Source organism: Ambystoma mexicanum, chromosome 9 (assembly GCF_040938575.1).
Source record: "Ambystoma mexicanum isolate Mex_15411 chromosome 9, UKY_AmexF1_1, whole genome shotgun sequence".
NCBI classification, from domain to species: domain Eukaryota; kingdom Metazoa; phylum Chordata; class Amphibia; order Caudata; family Ambystomatidae; genus Ambystoma; species Ambystoma mexicanum.
This window is the reverse complement of record NC_090931.1, coordinates 291,310,665-291,329,706: the sequence shown is the minus strand read 5'-3', so window position 1 is coordinate 291,329,706 and position 19,042 is coordinate 291,310,665. Positions and strand designations below refer to the sequence as shown.

At 46.0% G+C, this 19,042-nt stretch overlaps 1 protein-coding gene across 1 annotated transcript in view; it reads right to left on the bottom strand.

Annotated features, from left to right (window-relative positions):
• Nucleotides 1–13,095: 13,095 nt before the first annotated feature.
• DDX52 (DExD-box helicase 52) overlaps nucleotides 13,096–19,042 on the bottom strand; it is a 376,512-nt gene continuing 370,565 nt past the window's right edge. The window contains exon 15 of the mRNA XM_069614668.1: nucleotides 13,096–13,467. Within this exon, the coding sequence (XP_069470769.1) occupies nucleotides 13,377–13,467 (91 nt within the window). The 3' untranslated portion in view covers nucleotides 13,096–13,376. The remainder of the gene's footprint in view (nucleotides 13,468–19,042) is intronic.

Genomic DNA, 19,042 nt, shown 5'->3' with positions numbered 1-19,042 from the left:
CAGATCTATTTCCAATTCTTTCAGAGACCAGAGCATGCCCGGCATCCCTATACATAGTCTATTCTGGAAAAAGTCTTGTGCACGTGAGAAAAGCAGGTGTAAGCACTCATCTCCCTTCTTCACTCTCCATAAATCCCTTAAGGGCCATGTTTGTAAAGCATTCTTTCAGAGCATCAGACGGTCCGTGTCCCTGGGTATTTGTACCCCCACTCCTATCGTTTCATGGGTCCCAGGCCAGGTTAAAGTCCCCCGCCAAAATTACCTCTTCTACCGCAAATTTCTCCAGTTTCATCATTGCCTGGAGTTGGGAGCGTATAATGTTCCCAGTCTCGGCATCCTATATCCCAATAGTATCTGAAGAAAAATGTATCTACCCAGTGGATCTATTTGTGTGTGTGTCAACTAGGCCCAGAGGGAATCTCTAATGCCCATTAGGATTCCAGCCGTTTTCCCTTTTGCATTAGCTTGGTGTATTTGTGAGAGGTTACTGAAGCCAACAATCGGCCTATCTGATCGTCGAATATGCGTCTCTTGTAGCATACCATCTGCCTGTACCCTTCTAATCTGCGTTTCTACCTTTCTCAGTTTGATTGGGGTGTTTAGGCCCTGTATATTATGTGATGGAATTCTCATCAGCATTCCCGCTGATTGTATGTTGTAGCCATGTTAAACCATAGTACCTTGGTATCCATGCCGTTGTCTTATCTTTGTCTCTGCAGATCGACCCCCCTAATCCCCCTACCCCTTACCCACCCCCCAAGTCTGGGCCCAGTATCCATGAATTCTCTCTAGGGTAACCTAGAGACCCGGCCCACGTTCAACACCATTCAATGCTAATGTGAGGGTGAACTAATCCCTCCTGTGAACTTTAATATCCCTGATGGTTATCCCTGCCCTGTCCAGGCCCACTTACTAACTCGAAAAATTAAATCTCCCCATCGTTCTCTCCTCCTCCCCTTGCACATTCACTTGTTCTCCACCTCCCCTCTTTCCGTATCCTCCCCTGGTGCATGGTGTGCGTCAGAGCTTAGATCCCCTTTTTATTCTGCCAACCCCTTTATTTTAGAGAGGGGTCCTCTAAGCTTCCCCTCGCCTTCCCCCAGATGTCATCCATTCCCACGGTCTATCCTCCTGTCAGGTACCGGTTCTTTGCACCCTCCTTGGCTCCTCTTAGTCCTCTTCTAGCCGAAAAATCGAGAGGCCTTCTGAGCAAGTGGTGGCTCTTTGTTGCTTGCCGTCCCAAGAATAAAAGACATCCAAACGGGAATGTCCATATATATGGGATGTTCTTGGCAGTCAGTGCCTTAGTTACCAGGCCCACCGCTCCTCTTCTGCAGTGCGGACAGAGCAAGGTCCTGAAACAGCTGTATTTGCGACCCATGCACTGCTATGTTAGTTATGCCCCTCGCTGCCCGAAGGATTCCTTCTTTCACTTCATATGATGCAAGGGCCACAAATACATCTCTCGTCCTGTCTCCCGGGCCCGACTGTCTTGGACCCACTTTGGATACTGTCAATTTGTATCCTTCTCAGGCTCTGTGTCTGTCAGCAGGCTCCCAAAGCATTGTTGCATCACGGATTTTAGGTTGGAGTCCGGGGTTGCTTCTGTAAGACCCTTGACCCTGATGTTAGACCTACGAGACCGGTTCTCCAAATTGTTTGCTTGCAATTCCAGGTTGTGGGTGGCCATAGCAATCTGCTCCAGGAGGTTCTGAGTTTTGCCTTACTTCATTTGACATTTCTGATAGTCCCCGCTCTGTGACGTCCACTCTGCTCCCCAGCATGTTCATTTTTTCCCTGACCTCTTTCAGGGAGCCTTTCAGTTCCTCTTTCAGGCTCGTGATCTGGTCTTGAAAAGTAGAGATCAATGTCTCCTCCAGGCCCTTGGAGTCTTTTAAGTCTACTTTGTTCAGTGCCAATTCTCAGTTCTAGGGGCCTCTACACCAGCCTGATGTTGCACTTCTCCAAGCGTTAGGCTCTCCTCCTTATGTAGGCACCAGCACCGCTCCAATTGACCTCTTCATTGGCCTTGAGTCATACCCAGTTTGGCTGGGGGGGGGGGGGGGTGGGGATCGGGTGGGTCTACTTTCCTTTGGTTCTTGGCATCTGGAGGGGTGCTTCATCCCTTTCCAATTCCCCCATGTCCTGGTCATCGCTTCATAGTATATCGTGCACAACTCTGTCTCTGGTATCCATCCTGGGTGGAGTTGTCTTTCCCTTTTTTCTGCCCTCGTGGGGCAAGGGCCCATTAAAGGGTAATCCGAATGGAGACCCCTTGCCCCTGGATGCCCCCTTCCTGTCCAAATCCGCCTCCACTTCACACCTGTCGGGCCGCACGGTGGGGTGGGGCCCATGCAAAGCTAGTATACCCAAAACACCTTCATTCTTGTGGTTCCAGTGTAGTGATTCTTTGATCTGCACCAGGCTGGATATACCATTGTCGCATCCAATCCAGGTTTTCAGAGGGCCCCTGTAGTGTGCACGCTTTGCCAGAGGATTGTGAGCTCGGTATCAATTGGGCACAACTGTCCTTGAAATGCACTTGTTTGCACCAATGAGAAAATTGTATCTGGGGAGAAGTGGAGTGTGTCCAAAGTACCCTGGGGTTTGCGCACAAGTCTGTACCACCAGAACTGCACCCTCACCTCCTCCACGGTCTTCTCGTGAAGCACCGTGCCCGGCCTGTGGTCCTTCGCTGGGCCTCATTTCAGTCTTCCTCGGGGCACCACTTTCGTGGGGAAATGCGTATGTGTTTCTGGCTTGTGCTCCCCAGTTTACAAGGGTGTTGCACACCTTTGTCTTTTGTAATCCCCCAGTCCTTTAGGTCTTCATTCGTTTCCTCAACCTGGGGGGTGGGGGGCTGAGTTGGGGGGAGAAGAGGGGACCCCCCCCCTAAAAACCACCTTCATTGCCGTTTCGCGTTGCCCCCAGGAGCATCCTGATAACTCACCTCTCAGGGAGTGAGGGGGTACCAACCCTGTCTCTGCAGTCACTGTAGGTGCCGACCAGCAGGGCGACTGCCCGTCCCGGGGCATTCGGTGTCGTTCTCCCATGTGGATCCCTTCAGCGGTAGAGACGGCAGCAGATCCGTGTTATGGTCCCTTTGGTCCCCTGTCTGGGGCTGTGTAGGCCACGCCACTCCAGTCCAGTCGGGCTCTCAGGGCCACAGATCTTCACCGGCTCCACCTTGGCCCATAGTCTGGGGGGCAGGCCCTACGCCAAACCCCCTCTGACGTTATCCTCCATTCACTCTGTCCATATTTCCACAGGGGGGGGGGGGCAAGGCAGCTAACCCTTACCCCCAGCAGCCGAGGCCAGGTTCTGCACCACGCCTCTGGGGTCTCCAGGTTCCTCCGGATCCACTCACTACAGCAACCATATCCCACTGACGGGCTGGGGGGGGGGTTCCTTTTATTGGGACGGCGGTGGGTCACTGGAGAGCATGCAAGTATGTTTTCAGTCCATGAATATCAGCTTCTTTTTCAGCGTATGTGGGCCCGAGACGGAGTGAGGAAAGCATTTTTGATGCTTGTTCCCCAGAGTAGAGACAGCACTTGGTTGACTCAAAATAATTAGATCCCAAGAAACTAGCACTTGCTCCCGACTTGTGGGTAGCCAACAGGACCACTCACAAGGAGGAAGGGAAGAAGCCCAAGAGGCAAGAAAAAGATAATTCTACAAAAATCCAACCCAAAGAGGCCCACAAAAGGAACACCATAAACACCATGGGAAATTTCATAGGGCTAGCAAAACCTCTGGACCCAAACTAGAAACCCCCATTTCAAAAAAAATTTGGAAAATACATAGTTTGTGGGTCTGGTAACCTTATGAAAAGGGACCCCCCCACATGTAGCGGTAAACCTTTGGGGGGGGTCCCATTTTTCCCCTTAGGATTCTCTCAAGAAGAGAGCTGTGACAGATGCAGTCTTTCACTCTCTGGCTCAAGAACCCATTGGAGTTCAGGCTAGAGCTACATTAGTGTCCCTTGTTTCCTGTAAACAGCAAAGCTAGAATATCTATAACTCCATCCCAAGTGTTATTTCAAGTACAATGTTCTTGTTAATGGTCAGGAAACCCCTGGCAGCAGATACACTGGGGCTAGCATCTCAGTGGTTGAGGAGTCTGTACTTCGCTCAGAGGAAGTTGATAAGGCTCCTCGAGAATCATTAAACTTCAAGGAAGCCCTGTCCCAATACTCCCCATAGTGCCCCTCATCCTCAAATGTAATGACATGACTGCCAGGATTCCCGTCAGTGTACAACCAGAAGTACCTGGTACTGTGCTCCTGGGCAACGACATGAAGGTCTTATGGTGTTGTCTCAGACACAGCAGAGCTCCAAGTCGAAAGAAAAGTGCTCAAACAAGGAAAGCTAGGGAGGCCACATTTAGGGACCTCTCTTGAGAGACCAAGACGACATTTGGTGTCTGCAGGGCACAAGGGTCGCAAGCCCAAAACATCCAATAGGAAGAAAGCTCCTAAGCCCAAGAAGCTTACCGTCGCTGCTGTGACTCCACCTGCAGCTGAGGTGCCAGAACCCCCTGAAGACCCACCTACTGGTGACACAGATGTAAGGAGATTCAACCCTGCTTGGAGGATCTGGATCCTAGAGACCATCCTGATCAGCAGACTGCTTGCAGAAGGTGGACCCTCTAGGGCAAATGTCAGAAAAGGACAGCGAGAGAGTCACTCTTGAAGGCTTGAGAAGACTAGCAGCTTCCAAACCTGAAGGTCAAGATCCTGGGAAGCACAGGCTCTACTGGGAGGATGGCCACCTCTATAATTAACCTCTAGAGTCCACTCCAGGGGACCACAGACGAATGGTGATTCCCCATGCATTGAGACCTCTTCTTTTGCAGTTAGCCCATGAGCATGAGGTGCCTCTCTCTAGTCACTGTAGTACGAAGACCACTAAGGAAAGGCTCTCCTTGTATTTCTACTGGCCCCAGATGGGTGCAGCAGCAGACAAACGCTGCAGAAATTGACAGACTTGTCAGTTATCTGGCAAAAGTGGATCCAAGAATGTAGTACTTTTGGTACTCCTCCCAGTTGTGGGAACACCTTTTGAGAGGGTTGAGATTGACATTGTGGGTTCCATTGAACCTCCCACTTCCTCAGGCAACAAGTTATTCCTTGTTGTAGTGGACCATGCCACTAGATACCTTGGGGCAATCCCATTGAGAACAGTAGCCAAGGCCCTACTAAGTGCCTCCTTGGGAAATCCTACTCTGTTAAAGATAATCTCCGACAGGGGAACCAATTTCATGTCCCACTAAAAGCAAGCCATGTGGAAAACCTGTGGACTATGAAAGTTCTCAACAGCCTACCATCCCCAACCCAATGGGTTGGTAGACAGATTCAACAGAACTTTGAATAGCATGATGGGAGCTTTAGAATAACCCCTGCGTAAGGAAGTGGGACCTTCCACTGCCATGCCTTATTTCTGGTTATAGAGAAGTGCCTCAAGCAGGAGTGGGCTGCAGCCCCTTTGAGCTTCTCTATGGACATCCAATCAGAGGCCCTTTGACTCTGATAAAGGAAGGACTCGAGGCTTCTCTGCCTTCCATACAGCAAACATCACTAACTATGTGCTAGGCATGAGAAGAGAGAAAGGATGGCAGAAATGATGTCTTAAACCACAGAACGTCAAAGCTTGTCGAGCCCCGGTGAAACACTGGTATGACCAGAAGGCTAACATGGTGGAGTTTACTCCAGACCAGCAGGTTCCCATTATGGTTCCAGTAAGGCCCAACGCCTTGCAAGATAAATGGACTGGACCCGTCAAGGTTGTAGGCACACTTGGAGTGATTAATTATTTTGTGGACGTGGGCAAACCCAAGAAGGCCCCTACACCTTTCACACCAACCGTTTGAAGGCATACAACGCTAGGGCAGAGATAGGTGCTTTGCTCCGAGCCGCTGTCTAAGGAGAGGGAGCCTCTTCCTGATCTTCTACATGGGCACCCTTCAGCTGGCACAGTAGAGGGCATACACCTTTCCTCTAATCTGACACTGGAACAGCAGAGGGAGTGCAGAGCTTTGTTCAATCAGTTTGTCCCCATGTTTACTACTACACCGGGCATGACTCCTTCGAGCCATCCTGAAATTGATACTGGGGATAGTATACCTGTAAAAAGCAGAGGTTACAGAATGTCAGATACTGTGAAAAATCACATCAAGACGGAGGTCAACAAGATGCTTGACATTGGGGTAATTGAACACTTTATAGCCCAATGGTGCTGGTACCAAAGGCAGGAACTAAAGAACTTAAGATTATGTGTGGACTGCAGGGCCTTGAATGCAGCCACCAAAACCGATGCCCATCCTTTGCCCAGAATAGATGAGCTGGTGGATAAACTGGGATCAGCCAGGTTTCTTTGCACATTTGATCAGACCCCAAGCTATTGGCAAACAGCTGACAGACTGTGCTAAGGGGAAGGCAGCATTTTCTACTCCAGAAGGATTCTGATCAATTTAGGGTAATGCCATTTGGACTGAAGAATGCACCAGCCACCTTCCAAAGATTAGTGAATCATGTCCTGAATGTGCTACAGAAGCTCTGCATGACCTACTTGGATGACAATGTTCAGCCCTACATGGGAAGAGCATCTTTCACATCTTAGCCAGGTGTTGCAGGCTTTTCAATAACCCAATCTGAACATCAAAGCTGGCAAGTGCCAAGTTGGCCAGAGTTCAGTGGTCTACTTTAGACACGAGGTAGGAGGGGGAGAAATCAAGCCCGTACCCTGTAAGGTACTGGCTGTAGAGGACTGGAAACCCCCCATTACTCAGACACACGAGAGCATTCTTTGGACTCACTGGGTAATATAGAAATGTTATTGCCGAATATGGGACCACAGCAGCACCACTGAACCATTTCCTCTCCAAAATCACCCAAAAAGGTCAAACGGGCTGAGGAGTGACAGAAGGCTTTTCAAGGTCTGAAAGGTGCATTGCGCCAAGCTCTAGTCTTGTGAGCTCTAGACAATTCATAGGCCTTCTTTCTGCAAACAGATACATCAGATACAGACATGGGGGCAGTCTTAGGTCAAATGGATGACAAAGGCAGGGAGCACCCCCATCTGTTTTATCAGCAACATATTAAATACAGAGATGAAGCGGGCAACTATTTAACATGAATGTTGGCCATTGTGTGGTCTCTGAAGAAGTTTAGACCCTACCTGTATGGATCTACTTTCAAGATTCAGACAAACCACTAACCTCTTAGAAGGCTGGTAGACATAAAGGGGGAAATCCTAAACTGCTCAGGTGGTCAATAAGCCTCCAAGGGTTAGACTTCACCACAGAGCATAGGTCAGCGTCACACCATAAGTAAGCTGATCGACTCTTCAGAAGGTATGCCCGACTGGAACAAGAGACCCATCCAGGAGTGGATTCGATCCTCCTGTTCCTTAGTCTTTTTGTGTGAAATTCCCACTCCGTGAGCCTACCCCCCCCCCCCCCCCGCCCAGTACTTTTTGCTGTACACCTCGATGTTTTAAATAATTCTCCTGGTTTAGTGGGAACCTTTTTCCACACTTACCCCTCTTTTTACTGTGATGTGGGAAACCTTTTTGGATCCTTTTGGGGAATTCTTTTGTGAGTTGTGCTTACCTCTGATTTTTAGGCGTTACTTTTTAGTGAAGCAACATCACTTTCTGTACAGTGTTGGCAGGAGCTTCCCCTTCATTATTTATTTTCTTCCCCTAACTCTTATAGTTACCAGGGCAGGGGGATACTTGTTATCATTCCTACATTTTCTCTTGCAAGATCAGCACATACCACCTTAAGTGGAGTGCAGAATGTTTACAGTGTATCTCTTGTCTTGCCTTTCCAGTAACATTTAGTTACTGTGACAAGCCCATCTGTTCAGGCTGGTGGCAGTGAACCTTCTACACAACTTTTTTTGTTGCACTTTTTAAATCGAATGCTGCTATTGCAGCTCTGACAAAGCACACAAGGCACCACATACATAACAATGGTGGTTTTGTCTTAAGTCCTGAACAAGATGACTTGTCCTTTCCGGTCTCTTCGTCTACCATTCTGGGTGGGGGAGGGTCCCCTTGTCTTCGAAGGGCTTCTCATAGAAAGCCCACAAAGGTTCCCTGGGTGCCAGGCAGGACATGAAGTGGGGGAGGCCAACCGAAACTCCCCTGCCCCAAGTCTTGCAATCTGTCTGGCTGGAACCAGTTCAGACAGGGAGGCTGGCTGTCACCATTGGACAGCCCCCTCCAAGTTTTTTATGGTACATGGGACATGATTGGTGGACTCAGCCAGTGTTCCTAAATAAATCCAGAGAGCCCGGAGCAGAAACCCAGAGTCAGCCACTGGAACAAGAAGAATCCAAATAGGACAAAGGACGTCGCCAGCACTTCCAATGACCGCCAGAGCCTGTTCAGTTGCAGTTGCTGTCCTGACCTCATAACTCCAATCGACAGGCAAGATCTGAAGAAGAGTACTTCTTCCCATATACTGGTGGGCCTAATCAGTCTTGAGACAAGCTACAATTTGCACCCTACCCAGCAGAGCTGCGACCCCCAGAACCTGCAAATCTCCAATACCAAGGGTCCTGTGCTGCATATCTGTGCAACGTCTCTGGGAAGCACGGTTTTGCCTGAAACTTTGTAGGTATCCCAAGCCTGCAACAACTCGAGCCAGCTCCAGAGAGTCCCCTCACCAGAAGCGACCACTGTGACAACAGACTGTCCACCGAGCCTGCAGAAGGCATCAATAAGCCACTACCTGGAAGAACCACAGCTAGACATTTCTCTTCATGAGTGGCGTCACCAGATCGACAAAAGTCATCTTCTCAAAGTGGCCACGACCGAAGCACAGAAGACCGGGTCTGTCGCCTCACTGTTGGAACCATCCTAGAGCAACGCTTCTTTATTGCAAGGTACTGTCCACCCCGCAGTATAACCTACCTGGGGTCTGCTTGGCTCATCCTGTGACGCTGGGAGAAGCCGCTAGCTTGCATCTTTGCTACACCCCAGCTCCCCATAGCAGAGACAACCCGTTGTACTCCTTGCAGTAAAGCCGCCTTCCCAGTGACACTGGTCCTTTAAGCACCCATTCAGGGGGTCATCCTAACCTCCATAACCGGTCAATTACTTACCAGCAACTCAAGAGGATCCAACCTTGGCCCTAATATTCTGAACACTGCGTTTTGCATCTTCCTTCCAATCTCCTGCCCAACCTCCATCCACAGGTGGGCCAGTGGCCCATCTGATCTTTGAGAGACTCATACTAGATAGGGTTGGACTATTAAGATTCAGTTAAAGTTATAAAAAGTTATTCATAGTTTGAAAAGTTTGCATATATGTTTCTGGTTGGTTTGCTATGTGATTTGCTACTGTAAAAGCTACTTTAAAAGTGATTACCTAAAAGTATTTGTGGTTTACCATTGAAAGAGTATTGCAAGGTATCCTATGCTGTATATATGTTAGATGTATGGTACTTACCTAAACTTGGAGTTACAACAGTGTGCTTTAGTGTATATAATGTTTATTTTTAGTTGGCATCACATTTTTGTACATTTGTATTAAATAGGTATCGGGTGGGGTAAGGGTTTAAGTTAAGGTAGGAGGAAGTGGGGAGGGTGCAGGGGGTCTCTGCCGCATTATTAAAAAAAAGGGGAAAAAAGCCAAAAGTCATTTTTGTTTTTCAACCAAATAAAATTGTCATTTCTCATTAGGTATTTCTTTTTTGGTTAGTTCATGGACAACCTTTTTATTTAATTTTTAAGTGCATGTTTTCTTGAACCAAGATATGCTCCGAGGTCTTTGTAACCAACTACAACCCTCCTCCCTCCTTAAACTAAGCCTGGCTGCTCGCCACTACCAAACCCTTGGGTAATTCAGGCAGATCCTAAGAGGTGTAACCCTTGGAGGGCTTTCCCAAGTCCTGTCCCAGACAGTGGGCCTCATTCGGAGTCTGGCGGCCCGGAAATAAGGGTGCCGGTAGAAACGTACCAGCACCCTTTCCGGGCTGCCAGACTACAACTATGCCAGGAGGGGGCCGTTACTCTCAGCAGATCCTGCCGAGGGCACCAGCCCCCGCAGGCACGGTTTTCACGGAAGCACTGGCGCAGTTAGCAAAGGTGCAGGTGCTTCCGTGACCCCATACCCGTGGAGTCCTATGGGACTCCAAGGGAATGGGGACTTGCACTTTCCGCCGCCTGATATCCCAGGCCCCCGTAATGTCCCAGTGGCACGGGATATCAGGCGGCGGAAACAGTGTTAAGGGTTACCGCCTAATTTGTAATGAGGCCCAGCAACATTTGTAAAAAACCCTAACAAAGTCAATGAGAGGAAAGCAGCAAAAGGAAAATATCTTTCCTAACAACGAGCAACAGCCACTAAATTACATGTTACGGCTCTGGGAATACAGGTCCCATTTCTTAAGTCACAATGGGGGTCTTGGGGCAAGTAGAGCTGATATACAAGGATTTCACTGAAGAATATTCATCTCCAATATAGAATTATGAAAAAAGTACAATATTGAGTTTCAGAACGGGATGATGTTTTTTAGTGATGGGCTTGGTGGTTAATGAGATACTGCAGGGATATTTGCCTCCCACCGCCCATTTTGCTGCTGCTCTGGATTCAAAAAAACTGTGAAAATGCCAATATAAAACATTTGGGAAAGGGGGGAAAAAAAATAAGCATCTGCTAAAACTCACCAGGGTGGTCATTTCACAACATTTTTTTGAAGCATTTTTTTTTTTAATAGGAAGATAGACTATAGACTCCCACCTGCGCCCCGCCACACAATTCTAAAACACAATTCCCTTACCCTGTAACCCCCTAAACATGCAGTAAAATTGACCTTTACCAAATGCAGCAAAATGGCACATTTGAGTGGGTACTGTGACGAATAAGAGGATGCTGTCCCTTCGCCCCTACGGGGGAGACCCTTCACATGGGGCTAGGGCGGTGCGTCCACAGTACAACAGTACCCCTGGGAGTGGTGCACAGTGAGGATTACATGGGGGAGGAGCTCCCTTATGGGATTAGGGACGATTTATGCTCAGAGAAAGCGGTATGCCCCCACACTAGTGCCCCTTAACCCCCCTCCAATCTACTATCTCCCCCTTCCCTCCTTTCGACAAAGTCAGTATTTGTTATAGTCAGGCTAGACATTCTAATATACCCGATAAAGTTCAAAACCAAGAAAATTAAGTCTTGTAGACCTGACTGACATATACTGAGATGAAGAAGATGATGATCAAGAGTCCAAGGATCATTATAGAAAAGCATAAGGATAGTTCTAGTTTTCCAATGAATGTGACTGGCCCAAGGCAACTCCCTTTCCCAAAGCGGGAGTTTAAATATTAGACAGCTGAGATGTCAGGGGGAGACTATGCTCCAAGGAGGAAACTGGCAAGCCGACACGGCAGGATGAGAGCTAGCTCGAGTGAAGAGGAGAGCGGAGGAAGAGGGGAACACAAGCAAGGTCCCAGAAGCCAGGACTGTTTGTGTCGTTGCCACCCAGGATCCTCTGAGCCTCCCGAGCATCAGTGAAGCACCCAGCAGAGTGGATGTGCCGCTCAGAAGAAGCAGATGTCTGGGAAGATGCTGCCACCTGCAATGAAGCCCCAAAGGTGACCAAGGCCTCCAGAGAAGCTGTTGCTGCTTGGGAAACGCTGGTACTTTCCAGTGGGAAGCAAACAGGTACTTGGGTTAACCGATTGGTACAGGAGGTCCGGGGCAGCGAAGGGGTGAAGCCAGAGGCTACAGAAAGGGGGTCTGAGACCCTGAGAGCCGAGTGCAAGTTAGACATGCACTCATTGAAAATAAAGTCAAAAGCCAATACGAACTTTGGAGAATCTGAAGCCAAACTGAACATTACGAGTCTGGGACCTGTACCCAAAGAGATAGCATATATTGAAGTGTTATAGCAGGACAGTCCATGAAAGGACGAAGGCTTGGCAGGAGAGTACACCAAGTTGAATTGAATCTGGGACCCGCACCCAAATAAGTTTCACAAAAGGATAACCGCTTGTCAGGAAAGTGTACCAAGCAGTTATATTGCGAGTCTGGGACCCGCACCCAAAATAGGAGAAGAAAACACAGTGAAGGAAATCCTATATTTGACAAAAGGAATACACTAAGTCGATAGGATTAATGGAAGAACTCCTACAAAAAGGATCATAGGGGAAAGGGATAAGACACTGAGATTGGACTCCTACAGTCTAACGTTTCTTTATTTGCCACTTTAATGGGAGAAACAGGGAGGACATTCTTGTTAGCTGCCTATTGACATTTGCCAAAGTATAGGCCAGAGGGGCCTCCAAGAGAGAAACACTACCAGAAGGATCCCAGGGGAAATGGCCAAGACACCAATCTTGGAATCCTACAGTTTTGAACATTTCTTTAACTCTCACTTTTTGCCCAATAGACTGTGACCATTTTCTATTTGGTACCAGAAGCATTTTTACTTTCGGAAGGCATCATCCTTGCACAGTTAGTTTATGTTATTAGTGTTAGGGACAGAGGTATGCTTTTTGGGACACAATGGGGACGACTTTATAATGTGGCCATTCTGACAGTTACATTTGTTTTCTTAGAGGCAGGGAAACAGACAGTGAGGCATTTGTCCAACCCTATTGCATACAATAAATGTTTATGATCACAAGGATGTCACCACTGTGTCCGAGTCTTATTTCTAACCCCTCACAGTACCACACAAATTCAAAAGTAGGAGTACAAACACACAGAACAGTTGAGCTACGTGGCAAAGAAACACTGGATGGAGCAGTGTCCTGTGTATACCACTTACAGAACCTACATCACAGAACATTTTGCAGGGCCCGGCCCCCAAGGTCTTCCAATATCAATTAGCCTCTACTGAGGCAGTTTAACAATTGTTTATTAATAAGACTAACAGCTTTGAAAGCGGTTTGGTTGTAGATTACACTGAGCTACGTCTGTTAAACAAATATGTTATTCTGACAAAATTGTGAAGCCAGAGTTCAACTATACTGAACGTTTGCACTAAAATTGTGCAAAACAAACGGCTATATTAAGGGCTATAGAGTGTCTAGGAAGAAAAGTCTGGTTAGGATACTGAGTTATAGAAACACAAAGAATCAGAACATTTTATATTTTACGTCAATTTCATTTTATTTCTAGAAAGCAGAACGTTTTCATGAGGTGGAAAGTTAAAACAGTACAAATCGCAAATTGAAATCAACATTCAGATTTTACGTAGCTCATGATGGTCATTAATGAAAAATTCAGTCCAGGGCAACATGAACATCGTTAGTGACACATACAGGGAGTTTTGCTTTCCTCTTGTGAGCAGCCGTTTGTTTAGATGATTAAAAAAAAGCACACTCCCCATACCGCCTTGTAGAGCCTCCAGTTAGAGTCGTGGAGTTAGCAGCTAGTTGTAATCAGGTCCTCTTTCTGTACATTTGACTTTTCTGATGCTTTTCTCTTCTCTTCAATATTTTTCTGTATAATCTTTCTGTTGAGAGAAATTTAGAGTAAAAAACGACAGCCTTTGTAGTTAAAACGAGGCTAAAAAAAAAGCAAGATATTACCGGGTGCACATAATTCCCTTGAAGAAATGTTTGATCAAGAAAGCTTGCCCAAATGTCTGGCTGCTTGTTTGTAACCAGACAATGCACGCAACAGATTTCCATTCTGAAAGTATAATGGCAGGAGATTGACAATTTGAAGAGCAAAGGCACAGCAGAGAAGAGAAGAACAAATTACATATCTCTTGGTCAGTGCTCCAGATACAATTGGAAGTGGGAGTATTTTACTCCCTATTTTTCAAAGTTGGGAGTAAAAATGTTTTTTTTTTTTTAAAAAGGGAGTCCAAAAGAACATCCAGTTCCCAAAAGGAGTATTTTACAAGCGAGTAGAAAGATCTTTTAATTGGACAACAGACATGTTTTTGTAATAATTATTTATTTGCACCTGGTTAGTGATGTACATTAAAAGGGTTCTAGGTCAAATGTTCAAATGCAAATGATTGAATGATGAAAGAAAAGATACAGGTTTACAAGCTATAATAGTAGTTTCTTCCCGTGGTATTATGTTTTACTATTGGCCCAAACATATCTATTGAGCTGTGTGGGTAAAAGCATGGGTACAAGGTTCTACGTGTGTATTTTCAATTTTTTTGTTGCGAGTATCTCTACTCCTGTTAGGGAGAATTTTAATTTCTGTGCCAATTCCCTTTAACCTTCGAGACCCCCAGCTCTTTTGCTGGATTTAGGGATTTTTAATTTTAACACCTGAGTGAGTGGGACTTTCTTTTCCCTCTCGTGTTTTCCCGACTATCATTTTCTGTGCTCCTTGCTGATTTATGGAGTCTGGTAAACTACATAGGCATCTGCTTTTGCATTGTGTCACACAGCACCTTTTGTGCAGTGCCACTGAGAAGTCCCTTGGGCTTCTTTTAACATTTAACTACATTTTCTTGGGTGAACTACTGTTCCCAAGAATAGTAAGATGACCCTTGTCTTACTTCGCTTTAATGTATGGGTCCAGCACACACCACCCTATGTGGAGTGCTGGGGGGTTACATGCTAACTCCTTTAATCCATTCCTCATGTAACATTTTTTACACTAACTCACTTGAATGGCTGATAGCAGTGGTTTCTTTTTTTTTTTACTACCTAGTGACATGCATCTGCAGGCCGATACCTCAGCTGCAGTGCTGCACCTAAGGGTGACCATTTTCTCAAAATGGCCCCGGTCGTCTTTTTTCGCCATTTCTTGTTATTTTCTTCTGGGCTTTTACTTTGTTGCATCAGGTTTGAGACCTTTGCGTGTTTTGCCTTTTGGCGGGTTTCAGCCCTGAAGCCCGCCCAGGCGCCAATGTGTCTGCAAAGGCTGAAAGTGCGGAAGGGTCCCGAAACTTCCCTGTCCTTTGTCTCTAGGTGTGCCTAGTGCAACCAGTTCCAAATTGGCCGGCTGGCTGTCCTGGAGGAAAGCCACGCTGCTGTGTGATTGACAGTCTAGGGCTGTGAATGAATGGGAACTTGCATAAAAAGCGAGGTTTTTGGGACTAAGAGCAGAGTCGACCACTGGAGAACATCTGAAGCAGAAGACTAGAGAAGACGCCAGCAGCACCCTCCTGGACCGCTAAGTGCCCGGTGAAGCCCTCCAGCTGTGCTGACCAATTTTCCAATCGACAAGGAAGACCCGTAAACGACAACTTCCCCCCCTTAGGCTGGTGGGACCAACTAGCCTCAAGACAAACTATTTTGGCGCAACCCCTGACTTCCTGCAACTTTCCAAGGCTGCAGAATCCCAATACCTGGGGTACCTCGACCACCTGTGAGTGCATTGTCTTCCGAATTGCAAATCCGGTCAAATCTTGGTGGGCATCCAGAGGACCCTACAGAAGCAGGAAATACGCATCCAGAGTCCCCTCACCAGAGTCTGGGACCGAGGGATAAAGGAACTTCTAACCAGAACCGTTAGTTCTTCTTTAGCACTGAGAAAAAGGCACCAAAACAAAAAGAGCTGCTGAATCAGCGGAAATCCATTGCTGCAGAGTCCCCCTTTTGAGTGCTGCCGCAGGAGCCCGCCTGACAACCTCCCTTTCTTCATCACGACCAAGGACCAGGAACAAGGGTCTGCTGCATTGCATCCAGCTGGAACAACTTCAGTTCAAAAGGTACTGCAGGGCTTGGGGTATAATATCCTTTTGCCATTTGGGGAGCTTCCTACCTTTGGGAGTGGGATTTAATCCTACTTTTAGTTGACCTCAACTCACTTGCACTGGCCTTTCAGCTTGTGCTTCTTGATGGTGACTCCTCTTGAGTTGCTTTGATTGCTTTTTGAACACTGACTATTAAAGAACATTTTTCTAAGAAGAAGAGCATCAGAACTTTGACCATTGACTTTGGCTGTCCTGGATCCCTAAAAGCCTCCCTTCTGAACCTATTGGCTTTGGCAGTGCTTGTTCCCTTGCAGGTTTTAAATGTTCAACACTTTAATGCTGGGGTAAAAGACTGCTTGCATCCCTTTGGGAGAATCAAACTGTTTTTATAGATTAGTGAAGTATGCTCGACACGATAAGTAAGGGAACTCATTTTATTGAATAAGGATATAAGCCGGCGCCCCGCACTGCAACTCCCTTCATTCACGCGACCTCTTTCTCAACCGTCGCTCATCGAATCCTCCTCACGCCCTGACACTCTCACCCAACAATCTCTCACGCGCAGGCGGGGAACCACGGCAACTTTCTACAATAACATTGCATTAGGCATTTGAATACTACATCACCCCCGCCCCTTACAATATTGAACAGGAATAGAATAAATATATTATAAACACAAAAAAAACATATCTACAAAATCACATGAAGTTATAACCAATCTTGCAAACACCTTGAATAAAATTACCTCTACATAAGGTTATTACTTAACTCTGCATGACATAATCCCTGGACCAGAACGGTAACTTTTTTTCTCGAACTACGTACCATCCTACTTCCCAACACCTCACCACCTTGTTGTTGTACGCTCGCTTCACCAACTCGTCTCACACTGTCATCATTCACATTCTCAATTCTATTTTGGATAAGGTAATCATCAAATAAATCACTCTCTTCTCTCCAAATTGACTTGCTCATCTCTTTCATATTTACCTTTCACATCCATTTACTAACCCTATCCAAGTTCCACACTGATCCTCCTGTAACTTTAACCGCTCTTCTGAACACTTGTATCACCTTGACAGGACTGCTGTACTTAGTCACCTTTCTTAACATTTCGTCCCAACTTGATTCGCACGAAATCTCCTGGTAACAATTTCAACTTTGGCTTATCTAGAGACATACTACGCATTTCTGGATGTTTGTCTGAACTCTAATCTTGTACTTAAGCCTCTCCTACGATTAGCCCAAGCTGGATTAAGTAAGGTATTGGGAGCTCTTCCCCTCTTTAATTCAAAAGGAGAGACCTCCATTCCTCTTTTAACAGACATTCTTGTGCTCCATACCCTTTCCTCAAGAACTTCGTCTACAGGCATATTATTACTTAAAGCCAATTCTACTGCCTCTACAATAACTCAGTTATACCTCTCCACTAACCCATTTGTTTGTGGGTGATATAATGATGAAAACATCCATTCAATTCCCAATCTCTTGGCAAATTCTCTCATTTCCCTACTTCTGAACTGAACTCCATTATCACTTATTATTTTGGGAAATCCGTTCCTTCTGCAAATCTGCATAATGAATTTTATTACCTCATCAGCATCAGTTTTACTCACCGCTTTGACCTCCAACCACCCTGAGTAGTAATCAACCAAAACGAATAGAAATTTCTTCTCCCCAGCCAACCTCACGTATGGCCCAACAATATCAATTCCTACCATCTCCCATGGTGTTTCACCTTTACAAATATTAATTGGCTCTGACTTGAAAACTTTGCAGCTCTTGTCACTATTCTGACATTGCCAGCAATTCCTGATGAATCTCTCAATCATCAAATCCATACCTGGCCACCAGTATTTCAACCGCACGTTGTTCTTTGTGCCAGTGATGCCTGGATGACCCAAGTGTGCTTTTTCAATGAGCTCCTTACATAAACTCCGAGGAGGAATCAATTTATCTCCCCTCACTAAAAATCCATCCTCAATAGACAATTCATCCTTCACTTCCCAAAATCTCATACATCCTTCGCTAATTGCTCTCTTCTCAGGCCAACCTGATTCGGTATATCTGCTTATTTCTTGTATCTCATCATCCTTTCCCAACTCCTCCATCCATGTTTCCTTGGACGTGACCTCAAAAACAACAGCCACCATCTCTTCATCTGCATCAACAACTGTTTCCTTACTCTTCAATGGAAATCTAGATAAGAAATCAGCAACAACATTCCTTTTTCCCGGCACATATTTCACTGAATAGTTATAATCTTGCAACTTGAGGCTAAGTCTTGCTAATCTCGGCGAGGCCTTACACATCCCTTTCACCGTGAGAACTTCAATCAAAGGCTTATGGTCTGTCTGAATTACAAATTTGCTTCCCCACAGATATTTTCTAAAATAATTCACTGCCCATGAACAAGCCAATAACTCTTTTTCAATGACAGAATATCTGCTCTGTTTCTGTAATAGCTCTTGAAGCATGACTGATTATCCTTTCATTTGCATCTTCGTCTAATTGCGATAGCACCGCCCCTAAACCACTCCCACTGGCATCCACTGTGATCTTAGTCAATCTCCCAAACTCAAAACCTCCCAACTCCAAAGAGTTGCAAATTTCTCTCTTTATGCATTCAACCGCTTCATTACATTTCTCAGTCCATATAAACTTTGCATCCTTTTTCAATAACATTCTCAATGGTTCTGTTACACTGGCGAAATTTTTTACAAATCTGTTGTAATATTCACATAACCCCAAAAATGATCTTAACTCATCTTTGTTATTAGGATTAGGCGACTCCTTAATCGCTTTCATGGCATCTCTTTTGGGCTGGTACACCTTACCATTCACACTATGACCAAGATATTCCACCTCTTCTACTCCAAACCTACACTTGCTTTTCTCAATTTCTAACCTAAATTCTTCTAATCTCTTCAACACTTCCTTCAATCTACTATCATGCTCTTCAGATCCCTTACCAAACACAATGTCATCCTGATATACCAGCGTACCACTTATTCCCTTAAGTACATGCGTCATTACTCTTTGAAATACTGCCGCAGCAGATGCCAAACCAAATGGCATGCGTTTGTATCTATACAGCACATGTGGCATAATAAATGCCGTAATGTCTCGACAATCTTCCGTCAGCAAAATCTGCTGATAGGTGCTTGATAGGTCCAGCGTGGAAAACAGATCAGCATTACCAATTTGATTTAAAATTTCAGATATAATGGGAAGAGGAAACTTGTCAGTTATGATGTTCTTATTTACGTCTCTCAAATCTACGCAAATTCCTAATTTGCCATTTTTCTTCAACGCAACAATGGGGCTCATCCATTCAGAAGATTCAATTGTTTCTATAACTCCTTCAGATTCCAAAACTGTTGATTGTTGCTCAACCTTGTCAGCTATGACAAATGGGACT